Source organism: Vigna unguiculata, chromosome 3, assembly GCF_037176805.1.
Source record: "Vigna unguiculata cultivar grain cowpea cultivar isolate G323 ecotype 2 chromosome 3, ASM3717680v1, whole genome shotgun sequence".
In the NCBI taxonomy this organism is placed as follows: Eukaryota; Viridiplantae; Streptophyta; class Magnoliopsida; order Fabales; family Fabaceae; genus Vigna; species Vigna unguiculata.
Genome location: NC_140794.1, coordinates 66,477,653 through 66,494,235, shown reverse-complemented (window position 1 = coordinate 66,494,235; position 16,583 = coordinate 66,477,653). Strand labels below are relative to the sequence as shown.

Below are 16,583 nucleotides of genomic sequence, written 5' to 3'. Positions count from 1 at the left end.
TTTGTATTTATTTGAAACTGTAATATATTTTAGTCTCCAAATTTGAATATTGTGTTTGTTTATAGGGATTTGTTGATTAAGAGGATAAATGAGAAAGGATAAAACTTGTTTGTTCCCGAAGATTAAATATGATTTGTTTAAATGGATGTGAAAGATAATGAGATATTCTCATCTTTACACAAATGAAGATGAGAGAGAAAGATAATCTAGTATATACACATTTACCTAAACGTCCATCTAATTTGTTTAGATTCAAACTTAACAAGTATGTTTTTATTTAAATGTACGACTTTTTAAAATGTATTTTGCATTTTGCTTTATAAACATGAATCCTTAACTGTGAATGTAATAATGTATTTTGCATTTTGCTTTATAAACATGAATGCAGCATGTATCTACATTCGTTAACCTGAGAGATTTCCTACACTCCTAAAATCTACATGATGGAGTCAGTGTCATTGCAAACCTACATTGTTGACCAAAGGTGGGTGAGGTTATATCCAATACGCTATTAAAGAGAACAAGTAAAAAAGTCTCAATTCTTTTCTTTTCAATACTAATATTTCTCTATTAAAATAATTATAAAACTGTATTTAAGGAAAAAATGTCGTAAACAAAATTTCTCAATACTAATATACATTTATTAAATTAATTATGAAATTATATTTAAGAAAAAAGTGGCTATTTTTTCTAATATTAATATACCTCTACTATTAGAATAAGTTGTATAACATAACATAATGACTAAGGGTGATCGAAAGTCTTTAGATAAGTATTATTGTTTAATTAAAATTATTTAAGTATTATTATTTAAATTATGAACTTTTAAGTAATGTACTTTCTATCAATGTACTTTCAATTAATTTTGTTTGATTTCTTTTCCAATCTCACGTTATGTACTTATGCAAAATATATATATATATATATATATATATATATATATATATATATAAATTAACAACTAAATTATTAATAATTATTATTATTATTATTTTTATTAGACCTTGTGGATAATTAATAATAATATTAATTATATCTATAATATATATATATATATAACAATATTTTTTGTTATTTCAGTTTTATCTTTAATTATTTTATAAATAATTTATCATTAATTGTTCTTCTAAAACCTTTTTTTTATCTTTAACAGTTATTTAAAAAAAAATGCATATTTTTTTTTCTAATTTTACATTTAACAACTATTTTAAAAATTAATTATATATCTTTAATTGATCTTAACTCAATTTTTTGTAAAAAATAAAAAATACAAATACAAACGCGCTGTGTTTTCACTAGTTAATCCCTGAACTTTGACCTAAAGTTGGAATTCGTCCTATCGAAAACTTTAATATATTTTGGTTCCTAAACTTTTAAAATAAATTAATATAATTCTTTTAACTCAATTACTTATAATTTTGTTTGAAGTGTCGAACATAGTTCTCAGTAGATATTGATTGAAGAATATGTCAAATAGTGTAAAAAACTTCAATACTAATATGAAAAGCGTTTGACACATAAAAAAAAAATTAACATAATTGGGTTAAAAGGACTATATTCATTCATTTATAAAGTGTAAGGACCAAAATATATCGAAGTTTCAGACATGGACGAATTCCAATTTTAAGTTAAAGTTTAGGGACTAAAAACATTCTTAACCCTAATAATAATGACATTACTAATGTAATAATAACATTAAAACTAATAAATAATAATAATAATAATAATAAATGTAATAATAACATTAAAACTAATAAATAATAATAATATAATAAACTAGCATAAACACAGACGCGATCGCGCCTGTGTGTACGTATTTTTTGAATAAGTTAATAAACAAAATAAAAATATATTTATAAAAAATAAAGTGAAATATATGGAGAAATTATGAGAAAAATAACTGTTGAAAAAAAAAGGAAATAAGTAAATAGTTTTATAAAAACTTGTAAAAGTAATCGTTATTTTTTAAAAATTTAATAAATAATTAAGTTATAAAGGGTAAAGTTGGAATTATGAAATGTGAACACAAAAAATGGAATCTCCTTTATATATAGTTATAGATATATAGTCATAGATAACAAGAAGCACTCCTTTATATATGATTAAATCGGACGTCGATTTTGATCTTGCAGAATTAAAAATATGAACTATTTAAAATAATAAGCAATATCAAGAAGCACTCTTTAGTTATGATACAATATTAATTATTTTATCATTTAATTTTGAAAAAGTTATATTATAAAAATGAAATGGAAACATTAATATATTTATTGGGCTACTATGTATATTAAGTAATTAATTTATATAAGGTAAATATGTTATCAACCTTGCTAATTGTCTTTTCATTAATCTGAATATTGTTGTTCCAATATTAATTGTTCGAAAAACTTGTAATCTTAAATAAACTGCAATATGCACTTTTTTATAGAATTTTCAAAGTATTTGTACTTTGGACAAAATAAAGAAAAAAATAATAATAACTCGATAAATGAAGAAAGAAACCGGGTTTAACAAAAACTTAAAAAAGAAACATAAAAAAAATAATACAGTAGATATGGATAATGATGCCAAAATTAAATAAGGTGTCATTTTTTTTATAAAATTAAACTAAAATTGTGATATCTCATTTAATAAATAATTTTAATAAATAAACCATCACATATTATAATATAAAGTAGATCAGGCGACAAGAGTATATGAGAATCAATCTTTTACAGTTATCCAAGATATACCAAAATAGGAGTACCATAGACACAAAACGATGTCCTAAATAGAACTTAAACATTAAATACTTTGATAAAAAGATTGTTCAATAGAACAAAGAATTACAATTAAAATTGTTTTTTCAAGGAGGTGTTCCAAAAAGCAATAACTACCTCCTAGTCTAAACAACATCTCTACCATTGAAATGATTTCCAAAAATCTCCACATCTATTCACATCAAAATTTGGTGATTATTGTAAAAAGGACACAGAGTAAACAAACACAAAGAAAAAATGGCAAGTTAATTGCAAATATATATATATATATATATATATATATATATATATATATATATATATATATATATCATTAAAAAAACAATGCACCAATTACACCAAGTCAAACAATATCAACTAACCCATTACACAATGACACTTTAGACTCAATTATTCAAATTTAAACATTGATGTATGATTTTTAATAATTTTTACACTTAGATCTTAGATCTTTTAACTTAAACTAAGCCTAAAACATGAAATAAAAGTGGGTCTCACAAAAATAAATAAATTATATAATATAGTTAAAAAATATTAAGACACGCTTTTAAACATCTTTAGCTATATTTACAATTTTGTTTTCTAAAATATTACTAAAAATTGAGAAAAAGAATGCATATGTTTTTTATATATTTATTTAAAGTGAAAATGAAATTGGAATATTAATAATTTTGTTTAACTAATATTTATTTATTAGTTACAGTATTTTGTTATTATGACGTAAATATTTTCAAATTCTTAAACTATCTATCAAATCATTTAAAATTGAATTTTATATTGTATAAAAATAAAAATTTTAATCAAAAGTTCATTGTTTTCATAAAACGCAATATTACATAAATTTAAATACGCAGTTCTCTCATTTTTGTAAGTGTCTGTATGTTTATGAAAAAAAATATGAAAACAATGAATTAAAGTAACAATACGATGAAAAATGTAAAGTTTTGAGAAATACTTTAAATAAATAAAAATTATAAATGAGGATATTTTTTCATTAATAATAGCAGTTAAATACATGTGTTATATGTATTTGTGTTTATATTTTTTTATTATAAATTTTTTTATTAAATTATAAAATGGTTTTTAATTTTTAAAGTAAAAGTATTAATAATTTATAAAATATTTTTGATAAAAAATAATAAAAAATAAAAAAATATAATTTTTGTTGCATACGTTATTTTCTCATTATAAATTAATTATTTGAATTACAAAAAGTAGTTACCAAAAAAATAAAATTAGAAAATAAATTTTTGTATTTTGAGTAATTATTTAATTTTAAAAAATAATTAAATTAAATTTGTAAAATTATAAAAAATATTTATTTGAAAAGTAAAACTATAAAGAAAATTATGTACATCAAAAAATAAATTTCCTTTATTAGTGATTAATAATTAAGGATAATGATAATATAAATAATTTAAGATTATGTTAGTTTTTATCATCCTAAATAAAGTCAGATTGATTACATAGCATCAAGAAAAGAATATTAAAGACAACTTACATCATTAAATAATCTTTCTAACACATGCATTAAATTTTTGTGGTATTATTACCTATGAAAAATGACATTTTAATTCATTTCAAAAAAAAATTATTTAAATAAGTTCAATACACACTATCATTAGAAAAATTATGCTTGATTCTCATTCTAAAATTCTTCAAGCCGCAGTTCAGTTAAACTGTCATTTTTTTTTTCTGCACAATTAAACAATTAAGAGTATTTTATGAAACAATTTTTAAGTGAACAAAATAAAAACAGATTTTTCTCTAAAGCTAAATCTTAGAAATTTTTTATATAGTTTTCCTAAATTATTATTCTTTAATATACAAATGAGTTATTTTTATCTTGTAAATAAATTAATTTTTTTCTCTTATAAGTTATAACTGGTCAGGATGAATTTGGTCCAAAAAGGTCTTGTATTCAGTTTAAAAAGAATTAAATTCAGTTTAAGGAGTAAATTCAATTTCATGTTTTGTTAGATTGAAAAATATTTTCACATTAGAGTTGCATCCTTAATCTCACTTCCTTAAAACCAAACTTTAATCATGATTTGATTATGTCCAATGTAATAACTTAATCATGGTTTAAATAAACAATTAAACCTATATTTTAACAATTTTAGATAGGATAAAGAAAATTGGGAAAAACATGATAATGATTAAGCTAACAAGAGGAGATCAAAAGAAAAGAAAAAACAGTTGGTGAAAGAATGCTTAGTCGTTCCCACCATTTTCCCAATCCTAGTTCTTTTCAGTGTTGAATTTCTAGGGTTACCGTTGGAACTGGACAAGTCCGTACACGTTCTCTCTTCGTCCTCCTCCGCCATGAACTCTCGGCAAGCCTCTCCGTCGAACTGCGACATCTGCGGCGCCACGCAAACCCTATCTCTCACCATCCACAACATCCGCCACCGCGCCCACACCCGTCGCTACTGCACTAACTGTGTCCTCAAGCAGCACCCTGGCCTCTTCTGCCCTATCTGCTTCGACCTCCACGAAGACTCTCTCCTCGCTCCGCACCACCGCCTCATGTGCGTCCGCTGCCCCTCCATCGCCCACCGATCTTGTGTCTTCCCCTCCACCACCGCTGCTGAGTCCACGCCACCTTTCTTTTGTCCTATTTGTCTCGACTCCAACTTCACTTTCTTCAGTCCCCCAGACCGCAAGACTGGAGCAGTAGATGTCCAGTCGGCCAAGGTCCTCGTCGCAGCTGCGCGGATCGCGGCTCTCTCCATGAGCAAGGCTGCTGCTGCGGCGCGCTTTGATGCGGAGCGCCGTGCCAGGGAGGCAGCTGTGGCCAGGAAGAGGGCCAAGGAGGCTCTGGAGCATCTCGCCGAGATCCTCGCCCGGGAGCAAGACGAGGAGCTGAACGGGAATGCTTCTGCTGGTGGACGGCGGCGCGGCGCCTAATAGTGTACTTCTTCGTCCAATCCATTGCCATTAAACATTGCAATAAGATTTGGAATGATGAATTTGTTGTTGTTATGGTGTTGTGGAATTGATTCTTGTGGGTTTTTTGGGTAGGGTTAGTTTGTGGGGTGGCTGGTTGCATCATTGGAATATTGAAGTATCGAGCACTGCTACTTGTGTTTTACCAAATTCAAATGCAGTTGCATGCCATGTTGTGATACCTACCATAATATGATGCAACAATTTGTCATTTCAAAAGTGAATTACATGATGAATAATTGGATATTGGCTGTATGTTGTATAGAATGGATGTGCTCTTGTGTATCATGGTTTATCTATGTTTATCAATCTGCTTCACCAGTAATTGTGTGTCCGGTTGCCTCCATTTTGTGGACATGTAGTAGTAGATAATATTTTCACCACAGCTATTCCTTGCCTTGAATTCTGATTGAATAGAAGAGGATAATCTTTCTTGTACCATGTCTCAATTGGATTCAAAATTTCCATGTTTGTTTTCCTTTTCCTCTTTTCCTGCCACAGTCGGTTTTGGTGATAGCACATACATAAACAAGAAAAGAATGTTGGTTGGGCAGCTATTGTCAGTTAGGATTTTACAATCATAATCTGTTGGTTAGCTTCCTGTACGTAATGGATGACCAATTTACTTTATATAGAGACTGAAATGATAACCTAGAAGTGCAGCGCACAGTTTCTTTCATAAGTGTCTTGAAATCTACTTCCAGATTTCCTCTGGGAATGGATCACTTGAAAGAAGCACAATAGGTTTCTTGACACAATAAGATCAATCCAAATCAGTGGAAGTGATGGAGGGAGGATATATAATTTATAAGAGCTTAACATATTTCTTGCCTTCATTCAAACATGAGTCGATGAACTTGGAATACTGCCTTTTGAAAGGCCAGGTATACAGAATTGTTTACCACCATATTGTTGACTTTTTTATTAAGACGATTTCAACCATTCATTTTATTTTTATGTTATCTTCAAACTGCTGTATTTCAGCAAGTTCCTCTTTTTTTTTCAAGTGCTTGTTTATCCATCTGTTTTTTTGTGGTTGTGGTAGACACCAGACACTATCACCCCCTGTTGTTAGGATGCGTAATGAGAGATGAATAATGAAGGCTGGTATTCCATTATTCCATTAGTTAGTTGGACCAGTTAACTAGTTAGTTTTATTATAAATAGGGGACTTAGATTTGGTCAGAGTTATTTTTGTAAATCTTTTTAAGTGAAAAGGAGGGGTCCTTTGTGGAGGGGAAATCCCTGGAGGAGAATTCTATTTTCCATTTCTGTTCTGCTCTTCAATAAAGTTCTGTTCTTTCTACTGTAGTTGAAAAGAGATCCCACTGTTCAAGGCTTTATAGACCCCACACTTAAATTGCAATTGGATCCTAACATCTCTATGTTTAGCAGCCCCAACAAGTTATGCACGCACTCTTTGACGAGTCTTGGGTGAACACTCCAACACCAGCACCATTCTGCTCAAGTTGCTTATTCGTTATTGAGAGGCCATGTGCTTCTTTAATAGAAATTATGAAAATAATCTGGAGAGAACAACACTGCATAAGCTAGTTATTGTAATTGAAGAGCCCAGGGTCTTATAAACCCCGCACTAAACATGCAACTGGAATTTGGATCTTAACATTCCACTACACTCTCTAGCCTTGGTGCCCATGCGGGCTAGCTGTGCACTAACCCTTTGACTAGTTTTGAGTGGACACTGCAATGCCAGTCACCCATCAACTTTCCCGATTTTTTAGTTGAGAGAAGTGGTCGAAAGGTTCTGGTACTGATTGATGGAACTGGTATCATAATGATGAGAAAGAACATTTCCGTATTGAATAAAACCAGGTTGAAGGCCCCAGGAAGTAATTCACGATTCCAGATGTTTTTGTGAGGTGTGGATCCACTTCTTACTTTGGTTTCTTAATCACCAAAAGTTCCCTCAAACCATTTACAGCGATTCCTATTTTATAGGCAACTCCTTGTCTGCAGTTTATAACTGCAACCCACCCTTAGTGGGTCTAATTAGGTTCATGCCCAATTCACCTTTTTTTTCTAACATAAACCTGCTTGATCACAGGTCTGCTATCTGTTGTAAATACGTGATTAGCATTAATTTAGAACAGAATGCTTCCTGCGCATATCTCTGAAGTTGATAGCCAGTAATTACTAGGACACTATATTTCTATTATGATTAGACAATATTAGTATATTAGTGCTTGTATTTCATATCAATGAATAATATTTGAAATTTCATTCCTTTTCAACTTGGTATTAGAGGCCATAGCCCACTTTTGTGGTTTGTGGAGGGAGATTTCTATTGTTTTTATAGTTTTCTTCATGTATCGTTTGGTCCAATAGACATCTGTGAAGGGGGTGTTGAAAATTTCCTCATTGCGTACTTCATATACTTGTTGGGAAACTTCACTTAATTAATGTCAATTGATTTTAAGATGAAACCTAAACACTATCAAATTAAGTGCCTAATATTGTCTTAAATCAGATGTTAATCCAAAGAAACCTTGAAAATTAGCATCATAGTCACATGCAGTAGTAGCACATATTGCAAAGTGCATATATATTCTGCCTCTTTATTTCCACTCAACAACTAAATCTATTAACAAAAAAATTGCCACAATTACTTTGCCTCTTTACAAAACATACCTAGCATTTGCTAAAAATATTAAGCCATTAATGCTGTTAATGAATGATCCAAGCATACCTAGAATTTGCCATAAAAGCATAATAAATCATTCACCAAGAACAATAAGCTAAATTTTCAAAACATTGATTTGATGTTATATTTCATTTCTTTTAATTTTCTTCTTTTGAAATTGGAAATTTTATTATTACAGATCAAACTACAGGGTGTGATTTTGAATGTTATACTGGGCTTGTTTATCATTACAATATGCTAGTTATTGGATGTGATTCCACAGTATGCCCAGCATTTGCCAAAAATGCATAAAAAACATAAGCTAAAATCTCAAAACATTCATTTATGTTATATTTCATTTGTTTTAATTTTCTTCTGTTGAAGTGTGACATGTTTTCTAAATATAGGTCAAATTAGTGGGTGTGATTTTTGAATATTCTTATAGCATTGTTTATCATTCCTAGTGACTTACTATTTAAACTGTTAAATACATAAATTGATTCAGGGTTTATAACGCATTTTTTTTGCTACAATTTCTCTCGTTAATCTGTTCATGGGTGCTGTTAATACTTAATCTGTTCTTCCAGATGAGAAATTCACCATGTAAAACAGATAACATATGCGAGAGAAACTTACATCTCAGAAGGTAGATACATTACAACCCTTGCCTTTCAATTTCCTTTTTAGTAAAACGTTAATTTTTCCATTATACTTGATTTAACCCTATATTTTTATTCTGTCATTTGCTATGCCATTTAGACTTTAGAGGGAAATAATGGGCTTTTTATCATTTTACATCATTTGCTCTAGTAATGTACTTGTACCTAGCAATAATGGAAGTTGTATTGTATGTCTTATACCTAAGTCCTATTCCACAGCTTCAACATGATAAATTGTGTTCAATTTTGGCAAACAAAAGTCAGGACAAGACATATTTCGGATATCACTATTCGTATGATTGTGTTCAACTTTGTTATATGTATATGTATTACAATTCAATTAAACTCATCAGAATCACGAACAAGGTTCTTTATTTTTATCTATTTTTCTTGTTGATCCGTATTTGTTGCTTTTTTAAAACAAAATTCGTTAAGATTGAAGAGATAGGTACATTATAATTTATACATATGCTATATAGGGTAAAAAGAATCCTTAAATATATTATGTAAAAAAGGAAGAAGTATGAACAAGTAACATTCAACATGACGAAGGTCTAATGATAACCATTAGCAGAACTCCAGAAGAAGCTACCACAATCCCGAATGGATTCAAGATTCAACCAATGACCAGTAAAGACTCCCACATTTCTTTCTGACCCAATTCACTAGATAATTGCAAATTGAGAGCTGCATACAGGAACTACTTCCGCCAAATGCTCTAAAATTGACATGTGGGCACTACTGGAATTGTGCAAATTGTTTCCATGATTCTCCTGTTATCACCTGAACAGGTACACAACTTTTTCAATCTTTACTGATATTGGGTTTAAAAGTTCGTTGTTAGTAATAGTCCTCCTTGCCTATTTTTGGTACTTTAATAAAGAAACACCTTTGTTTAACTTTTGGCATTTGATTTACTCTGACGTAATATTTTCATGTACTTGGCAGCAACACTTGGCATCTGTTGTACAGTATGTCATAAAAAAGGATGGGTTCAGGAGCCTTTTGCATAGATGCCTTTGTTCCAGTAGAAGTTCCTCTAATTTTTTCTCTCTAGCATCTTTGTGCTCTGGAGGACACTTGGCTTAGTATTTACTAAATGAACCATGACTTCGGCGACAAGAAGGATGGATATGTTGGAGGAAAAACTTGAAGGAATGGGAGCCCGAACTGAGCAGAATTCTTTTCTGGCATGGATAACAAATTGGGGCACGTGTAGGACAAAATAGAAAGGTTGGAGGTCAACTGGACAAAGAGGCTTCTAAATGTAATGAAGAAGGTATTGGGACAAAAGGTCGACCATGAGAATTTCAACAAGGGGGGAAGTTCTGCAAGAATAAATTAGAGTCACATTGCGATCCACATGGCTTGGATGATTATCTGATGGTAGTTAAGAAAGCACTTCTGGGAGCCCTAAACGGGGAAATACCCTGTGGGATGGAACTTTGATTTTCAGAATAATGTGAAGATGTGAGGATTAAGTTGGCCAAGTTGAAATTGAAGAATAAAATCATAACTGTGCAACATTTGGAAGAGCCTCCGTTACAAGGCTTGTTGGAACAAGGGTTATGAAGCTGCCATAGAAGCTTTTGAATCTGTATCCTCTCAAGTAAGAAACGACTGAACTAGCAGTTGCTTGGTATCCATCAGTGCCTGTGGGCTTGATTTAGATCCTTGGCTTCTACGAATTCTGATGACGGGTTATTGAGCCAATAGCAGTCTTTGCTCTGTAAAGATCAAGGAGGCTGATCGTCCCAGAGGTTTAGGGAGGGTTAATAATGATGTAAAGCAAGCTTAGAATACATAAGGAGTTAATCTTCATGCGCAATATTATGGGAAGATCACCATCAGGTTACCTCTAATTAGTCTCAAATTTGTTTTTGCACTGTAAGCTCCAATCTTAGGACCCATTTTTTCATCATCTTGTCTGTATATTTACACAATGATTCAATGTAATTGTTTCCTCCTTAATTTTTTTTTTTTTGACTGAGCTTATTTTTAGAGTGAGATATGACTATAGAAGATTGTTTGTATGGAACACTTGCATGAAAATGGGTGACTCTGGATTAGCATGACATTTAATCTTAAAGTTTTTCCATCAGATAATGTGCAGGTTTGTAGTATCCCCTTATGGCTGAAGACATGTCTGGCTTCCGAACCAAGTTAATTTATAAATTGGGGATATTATCATCAAAGATCCGTCAATGTTTTCATTCTATACTTTTAATTAGTTTAGTTTTATATGCCGCAAATTATGTTTGTACTTTGTATTGATGCCTTTTACCTCCTATTCTCCACGAATTTGCTGAGATTACAAATCAGTTTTCACTTTCATGAGATACCTCTGCAATGGGTTGCAGGGCTCTTTGGAGATTTTATCTTGGGAGCATTCGACTCGGAGTTTGATTGACTATAGCAATCTGCAAATAGATTTACTGAAGCTGCCTAATCACAGATTTTTTTGGGGTCATGTTGTTTTCAGAAAATGAAAAAGGTTTACATGATTTGTGACAATCAGTAGTTGTATCCACCGGAATTTATCATTGACCCTCTTACGTTGTAAATAGTGTAATATTTTATGAATACGATTTGTTTCATTTTTCTAGCAAGGGAGCTAGATATACCAATACTATGGAAGGATACGTAAGGATGAGTTTCTTGATAAAATATTTTATAAAGAGAAATAGAAAAGAAAAAAAAAATGGAATTTACTTTTTCATAAATTAAAATTGGTTTATGTAAAACTCCTATATAAATTTTTAAAAATTCGATTTTTTTAGGTTGTATATAAATCAATTTTAATTTATGAAAATTTTAAATCTTTTTTCTAGAAAAAAAGAAAAATAGGACAAAAACTCATCCAAGTTCCTAGTAAACAACAGTAACAAACGGTGGCTCGGAATAACAAAGCAAATGCAACAAATGGAAACGAAAACTTTCATATCAAAACAAAGGAGAAATTCAAAGATATTTTAAGCAGCTAAGCCAAACTATGACTAACTCAATTCATTTCAGTTTATTGCATAATTAATTTTGCTAAGCAGAAACTTCCCATACTCAGCATTTTATCATTGTTCTTAGTTGGTCTCTGTGTGTCTCAGTCCATCCCAATTAATTTCCTATAGCTCAGAACAAAGTCGTTCACATCCTTCTCATCAGAAACATATTTGGACACACTTTCTCTCACCAAACATCTGTTTGCCCAAGCAGTGATTTTTGGACAGTGGAGCTTGAAGTTGCCAATTTTCTCATAAGAAGAGAACCATTTGTAAAAGGGAATCAAAGCAATATCAACAAACCCAAATGTGTGACCTCCAAAATATGGCATGTCCCCAAGAGCCTCTTCCAATTGCTTCAAATTCTCTACTAACTCCTTCTTATCTTCCTCATGTTCACCTATCTTCCCAGTCCATATCCTCTTTCCAATTTCATGCACCTGCATAACTCAGATTAATATAACAACTCTGTTTCTCAAACTTAATGGACCAAACTACTCTCAAATTCAAATACTACACCAAAACATGAACGTCAGAAAGTGGTTTATGTTATGATCAAAATCAATAAATTAATAATCAACACAAAGTTGGTCAAATGGTGGCCAAATAACTCAAGAATAGCTTCTTTTTTTCCCATCAAGGTAGAGATCCAAGAAATCCCTGTAGTTTGCAACCATGGAAAGTACCTTCTGAGAGACAACTCTTCTATCTACAGATTTTTTTTTTTCATGGTCAGAAATCAAATTTCTATCATATATTCTTAAAGGGTAAAATTGGGAGGTGCCACTACCTGTGACATACTTTGAGGGTAAAATTGAAGAATAATGGTGCACAGAAACTATGCTGTTGATTTCTTGAAAGAACAAGAAATACAAAATGGAAAAAGTATGAATATATAAGAATATGATATGAATATGATTACTCAAAAATAAAAACTGAGGTTACCTTATGATCAACAAAATCAGCCCAGAACCTGGCTTGAGCTCTCTGATAGGGATCAGTGGGCAAAAGAGGAGTCCTATCCCTCCAAACCTCATCAATATACTCAACAATGATGAGAGATTCAGAGATTGGCTTGCCATTGTGGATAAGAACAGGAACCATTTTGTAAACAGGGTTCATTTGCAGAAGCAGTTCACTCTTGGTGTTCACCAGATCCTCTTTCCTGCTCTCAAACTCAACACCTTTCTCTGCCAGAGCAATCTTCACTCTTACACAGAACATGCTCAGATCAAAATCAACCAACACAACCTCATCATTCCCCATTGTTAAACACAATTCTCAACTAAAACACTGATTCACAGCATTATGATCCTGTTTACACCTTTCGATTTATAGGCAGTAACATCCAATTCAAGTTACTTCCGACTTCATACATTTATTTTTTCAAGAAAAAATTTAATGTCATTTAATGCTGATATAACACATATTTAATTATTTTATATCAATAATTAATAATTATTTTAAAACAACATGTAATATAACGTTTAATCCTGTTAAGAAATGTAAAGAAATTAATATATTAATTAAATACGTCTTTAGTCATTAAATGTGAAATTAAATTAGAATTAGTTTTTTCAAATTTTGATATATTTTAATTTTCAAACTTGAAATTTAAATGGATATAATTCTTTTAATCTAACTTTATTACTAATTATTTACGTGTTAGAAAACTCTTAAGACTCACATAAAAAGTAAAATGTATCAAATATTATAAATAACTCAAACACTAATTTAAAATTTAAAATGCTGCTTGACACGCTATAAAAGTTTAATGTAACCGGACTAAAAGAATTATACTTGATCACTTTTAAAATTTGAAAACAAAACAAAATAAATTTAGGATAAAAACAAATTATAATTTCATGTTAAAATGTAGATGCTAAAAATAAATTTAATCTTTAATACATTGATGAACAAATTATCATTCATATATATATATATAAATTACTAAGTCAATTAATTTATGTGTAAATAAATTATTAAGCCAAATAATCTACTACACGGTAGAAAAGCTTACATTTAAATCTCCTATCTCTCACTTAGTTGCAGTAGTTTGAAAATTTTATATAATATAATATATTTTCTAAGATATATATACTTAAGTAGAAACTTGGTTTCATTTTTTTTAGACTAATGATTATGTAATCGGTCGTGATAAGTTTGTAATTGACCATCTATAATTGAACAAAATTTGGTTTTTATTTGATTCACAATATATAGATTATAATTGATTATGTAGTTTTTTTATATAAAAAAAAGTTACAAATAATTGATTATGTTAAAAAATAATTTATTATGTCATTTTAAAATTGGTTTCTGAAGTTTCATAATTATTTGATTATAAAATGCATTAATTAATTATTATATGAAAAAGTTACTTTATGTTTTGAGATATGAGTAATTATATAAAAATTTCTCAAAAACTTAAATTTCAGAAATAATTAATTAGGATTAATTAATTATCAGTTGTTGTTAAAGGAACATAATATTTTATCATTAATAATAATATATTATTTTGATAAAGTTATATCAATTTTTTAAAAAATAAATTTTTTAGCATTCATATATCAAATATAAGGATCAAACATCCACTTAGATATTTTTCATGTTTTTTTTTCTCCTGTATAGCTTGTTGTTACTTAGGTGTTCCTGTTCTTCGATCAATTGGTGGTCCTATTAAAGTGTTGCGACGTTAAAGTCAGCGCATGATTAAAACAATAAATTTTATAATTAATAAAAATTATAATAATCATATTTTTTATTTATAATTTTTCTCAGACACCTAATTAATGTCTGTCTAATTACGACTCAAATGTTTTTAATCCTAGTTAGGGATATGTTTGTGCTAATAGATGAGTAGGTGGTTAAGGTTAACATAAATGTCGTTCAGTACAGCGGATCAGTTTGAATAAAAGTTTATCACTATTCATCAAGATGGATTGATTTGTTCAATTGTAAATTTATCACATATTATACGAAGTTATTGTCTCTTTTTTCTTGCAATCTACTTTGTTAATCTTGCACCTGTTGGTATGTGGAGTGCAGACAATTGAACTATTTAATTATAAAAATTGTATAACAATTATTTTTGAAAAGATAATTTATTTAACTATTTTGAAATATAAAAATTATTCAATTATTTATTTTATTAGATAATTTTTTTTATCCATTCAAAAGTAAAATTGTCCAATTAAAAATATGATAAAAGAAGTTACCAGATAGTTTATCTGTTTTGCATAAATAATACTTTAATTATATTTCTTAAATATTATATATGTTATTAAAAGTTAATCGTTTTAAATATCCGTTAGGAAATAAAAAGCATTAAAAAAGTGTAGCAATTAATGTTATCAGTTCGTTAACTGTAATCATTTATTTATTTTTAAATCAAACTTTCTAAGTTTAACATTTATGATACTCATTCAAATGTCATTGAAAAGCGTAATATTTAATGATATGAATATGAATGTTTCCTTTCTTCAAAAATGTTATCCCTATTTTTTCTTTATATATTTATAATATATTTTTTTATATAGTAGTTGTGCAATTTTTTATTTTATTTAATATTGTCGGATAATATTATATTTTTTTATCGTATTTTTTTATAAAAATTATTAGTGAAATAGTTAGAATATGGGTACGAGTATGAGTACGAGATTATACCCGTTATCCGGTAGAGATAGAGATGAGATACCGTTAGATTTGGGTATGAGATGAGGATGAATTTTTTTTTATAGGGATAGGTATGGGATAGTGAAACCGTCCCCGCCCTGTTCCGTTGTCATTCCTAAAAAAATTTCTTCTTTTGTATCCATATTTTAAAATATCAATTTTACCCTTTAAAATATAATTATTTATAAATTTTTTTAAAATTGACCGTTATTTTTACAAATTATTTTATAATATCGTATGCTTTTATCTTTTTCTCTATTTATCAACAATTATTCTCTCATCTTTTCTGATATATTTCATTTTATTTTTAATAAATATAATTTTATTTTATATATAACTTAATAACATTACATTATCATCACCTACTAATATATATTTTAAAAAATACATATACACAAATGCCATCACATCCGTGTGTACGCTAATTATTAATAATGAAAATAGTTTTTAAATTAGTTATTTTAGTGAATTAGTTTCGAAATTAGTCATTAATATTAATTAAATAATTAATTTATTAATTTTATTTATAACTAATGTTAACTACCAATTTAAATCTTAATTCATTATAGTAATCAATTTAAAATTATTTTAATTATTAATAATTTTTAATTCATAAATTAATATTTAAATCAATCCTCATAATAACCGATTATTTTTAATCTTTAAAATTAATTATTATTTAGAATGACATTTTTTCTTGTAGTCTTAAATATTACTTATACTCACGTATTCGATCAATACAAAAATTCTATACAAAAATTCTCGACAATAAAAGAAAATTCAAACAAGTTCATTTGACATAATCATATCTTAAATTATGATTAAATTATTAGAGAATGAGTAACTATATATATATAGTTAATCAATGTTTACATTAAACAAAATAAAAAAACTGTTAATAATT

General features: G+C 28.9%; 2 protein-coding genes across 4 annotated transcripts; one reads left to right on the top strand and one right to left on the bottom strand.

Moving 5' to 3' along the window:
* The first annotated feature begins 4,931 nt into the window (after nucleotides 1–4,931).
* On the top strand, nucleotides 4,932–11,582 carry LOC114179703 (uncharacterized). 3 transcript variants are annotated; one of them, XM_085671715.1, is made up of 4 exons: nucleotides 4,932–5,673; nucleotides 8,937–9,799; nucleotides 9,957–10,859; nucleotides 11,369–11,582. In XM_085671715.1, exon 1 carries the CDS (start codon nucleotides 5,085–5,087, stop codon nucleotides 5,667–5,669), a length of 585 nt encoding a protein of 194 aa, XP_085527841.1. In that variant the 5' UTR covers nucleotides 4,932–5,084; the 3' UTR covers nucleotides 5,670–5,673; nucleotides 8,937–9,799; nucleotides 9,957–10,859; nucleotides 11,369–11,582. The 3 variants fall into 3 exon arrangements, with proteins under 3 accessions (XP_085527841.1, XP_027921921.1, XP_027921920.1); XM_028066120.2 differs by lacking the exon at nucleotides 11,369–11,582 and having other exon boundaries at nucleotides 8,937–8,995; nucleotides 9,583–9,799; nucleotides 9,957–10,979; XM_028066119.2 differs by lacking the exon at nucleotides 11,369–11,582 and having other exon boundaries at nucleotides 9,957–10,979.
* Nucleotides 11,583–11,975: 393 nt separating this feature from the next.
* LOC114179265 (putative glutathione S-transferase) lies at nucleotides 11,976–13,336 on the bottom strand. Its single transcript, XM_028065531.2, has 2 exons — nucleotides 12,950–13,336; nucleotides 11,976–12,444 (listed from the first exon to the last, which is right to left on the bottom strand). Exons 1-2 carry the CDS (start codon nucleotides 13,268–13,270, stop codon nucleotides 12,106–12,108), a joined length of 660 nt encoding a protein of 219 aa, XP_027921332.2. The 5' UTR covers nucleotides 13,271–13,336; the 3' UTR covers nucleotides 11,976–12,105.
* Nucleotides 13,337–16,583: the final 3,247 nt, after the last annotated feature.